The sequence below is a fragment of the Marmota marmota genome, unplaced genomic scaffold, assembly GCF_001458135.2.
Source record: "Marmota marmota marmota unplaced genomic scaffold, marMar, whole genome shotgun sequence".
Taxonomy (NCBI): Eukaryota; Metazoa; Chordata; class Mammalia; order Rodentia; family Sciuridae; genus Marmota; species Marmota marmota.
Genome location: NW_026000185.1, coordinates 9498828 through 9501722, shown reverse-complemented (window position 1 = coordinate 9501722; position 2895 = coordinate 9498828). Strand labels below are relative to the sequence as shown.

At 50.2% G+C, this 2895-nt stretch overlaps 1 protein-coding gene across 1 annotated transcript in view; it reads right to left on the bottom strand.

Moving 5' to 3' along the window:
- Shisa9 (shisa family member 9) overlaps window positions 1–2311 on the bottom strand; it is a 246088-nt gene extending 243777 nt beyond the window's left edge. Inside the window, exons 1-2 of the mRNA XM_048790065.1 lie at window positions 2285–2311; window positions 805–983 (exon numbers count right to left, since the gene is read on the bottom strand). Coding sequence (XP_048646022.1) covers window positions 805–983; window positions 2285–2311 — 206 coding nt within the window. The remainder of the gene's footprint in view (window positions 1–804; window positions 984–2284) is intronic.
- Between the last annotated feature and the right edge of the window lie 584 nt (window positions 2312–2895).

Sequence of the window (2895 nt, the reverse complement as noted above, 5' to 3'; positions counted from 1 at the left end):
GAGTTGGGGGGCGTGCAGAGCTGAACCGGGCGGGCGAGCAGGGAGGAGCGAGCTCTGCAGCCGCCGAGACTGGAAGAACAGCTCGGATTTCCCGGCAGGTGGAGGACCGTGGCGGGACCTCCCGCGCCTTCTTGGAGGCGAGGCTCAGACCTGTCCAGGGTACAGAGGCGATCCTGCCGGTGGCTTTTTCAGGGGTTCATGCGCAGGATCTGCGGCTGGAATATGCCCACCAGAAAAGGGGTGACTCGGGGAGAATGAGGACAGACTAGATGGCTTTCACTCCAAAACAGACTAGGCGCAGTCTGCTCAGGATCGCCCTTCCCAGGCGTATGGAATTGCCTTGCCCTTCCTGGGGTTATGCCCTCCACCCGGCGCGCGACTAGGATGGCTGAAGTCCCTGGGCAGAGGCGAGGACCAAGGCTGGGCTGGGAAGGTGGGGTGGCAAGCTCCTACACTGGGCCCCCCCTCCGGGGTTGGGGTAAGCACTCCTCGGGAGAGGGGCTTGGGATGAACTCGTCAAAGAAGCACAGCGGACAAGGCCGAGGCAACGGCGTGAACTGGAAGGTCTTTCTTTGGAACTCTCCCAACCCCTCAGACCTCGCGCTTTCGGTCCCTCTTCGCCCCCGCCGCGTTCTCTGAGCTCCACAGGAGGGCACACCGCGGCGCCGCCTCTGCGCTCCCAGATCTGGCGCAGCGCAAGGCCTGGGGACTCAAGCCTCAGCCACCCTGCCGTTCCTGCAGCTCGCTCGTTATTTCCCGAATCGTTTGTCCCCTGTCCCCACCAAGCCCGCTGGGCTTCCTCACCCGGGGGCTGCGGAGTTCGGCCTGGCTTGGCTTCCAGTCTCTCTTCTTCGCGTTCCCAAATCTGCCCTCTCTCCCCAAGCGGATTCCAGCCATCCGTCGGCCCTCTCCCATTTCTCCCACTTCTTCCTCTCTGCTTGAATTTGACTACAGTAGCCCCCAAAACAGGATGTGTACCAAAGCTGCTACACCAAATTTAGATCTCCACACGCCCCGGCGTTTTGTTTTTTAATTGCATTAACTAAGTATACACTTTGCAGTCTGCTAGACTATTTGTAGGGAAATGTTTCCATCACCCTCCCCATTTGGCTGCAGCCATGGGTTTCTCAGGGCATTTTCAAAGGAACAAGAAGTTGGGCCACATGTGAAATGGTATGTTAAGGTCCCCTTAACTGAAAGCGTGGTAAGATTTATTGGTGCTCCATTGTAAGTTTTCTCGGAATGAAAGGGAGTTTGGCTGATAGCCTCTTTCCTTTGAAGAAACACCACCTTCTGATGTTTAAAAAAAGATTGGCCAACACACACCAGGGCAACCTCAATAGAGCCTATACAGGAATAGAGCAGCCACTGGAAGACTCTCTCTGTGTGTTATGGAATTTATTATAGCTCATCCTCACCTGGGGAAGATGTGAGATTGTTTAATCCAAAATCATCAGATTCATTATAATAGGATCCCCAAAATAGGACATTGTGGCATGTCTGCCATGATTGGCAACCCATGCCAACCGCCACCCTGTGAGTCCTACAAACATAAGCATTGGTGTGTGAGCGCTAATGATAGCTGACATTTATTCAGCCCTTGCAACATGCCCTCCCAAGCTTGCTTTTTCTAAAATCACCTCATGGAAGCTTAGAGCAGCGCCTAGTGCATATAGCAGACAACCATGAAATACTTGCTGAAGCACTGAATGAAGGATCTCATTTAGATCTCTACCTGCTAGGTAACATTATCAGGCCAACAGCACAAGGGGAAAAACTGAGTCTCAAAGCAATTAAACAGGTTGCCCAGCATAGTTCTGGTTTCCCAGCAAGAGTGTTGGAGCTGGCACTGGACCCGAGAAATGGGAAGTCTGTGTTCTAACAACTTCATGTAGTTCCTTCCTAGACTAGGCCTCCAAATTCTTTATCTACCTGATATTATGGTTTTTGCCTGACTCCAAACACTGTGATATAAACTTGGTGATGGAAAGGGTCTTTCCTGCCTAACTGTCCCTCAGCATAAATATTTTTGAGTACATAGCACATCCATTTAGGATCCCAATGATGGAGTTGCTGAAGTCATGACATATGCAAAAGGGTTGGGAGACATCTACACAGTACTAAGTCAGGTTTGCAAAGAGGTCTTCCAGCAGGCCTCCTAGGGTCCAGGAATCTGAGGCTCAGAGAGGTTCAGAGTTTTGTCTAGAAAATGGTAAAGCCAGGGCTGGATGCAAGCTTCTGGTTGCTAATCTGGGAATCTCCTGCCGCCCCCATCCACGCTCACCTTCCTGTGGTAACTCCCAGCAAACATGATTTACAGGGACCCAGTAGAAGAGCAGTCCCAGGCACCTTCCTGCAAGGATTGGGGATTTTAAGATACTTCTAAATTTGATTTTGTAAAAAAAAAAAACTACCGTAGAGAAAAGAGACAAAATATGGATAGAAAAGTCCATTTCAGAATCTGCCTCCAATCTCTATAAGATTGGCTGTCACCAGGACATTAACTCTGGTCCTCCAAGGAGACTCACTCTGGCTGCTGCTCCAGGCTTTAATTAACAGAGACTGCCCCCTGTTTGTGACAAGAAGAGTACAAGGATTGTGCTTCAGAAAGAAGCAGCCAATCCACCTTGTGTGGCTTATTTGCTAATGATTCTAAATCGTGAGCCTCCTGGTTCGCCCACCCAGGTGGCTGCTGCTGCTGTCCCCTGAAACCCTGCCCCCCCCCAAGCCTTGAAAAAAAATATTTAGAAGAGTAAAAAAAATCATCTTTGTGCATTTACTCTTCAAAAAAGTTGATTTCCTCTGGGCACATCTAGTCAGTAGATGTAGTCAGTACCTCCTAATTCGTGTGTGATTATTTGGAGTATGTCCTTGTTTGGAACAGATGATTTAAAA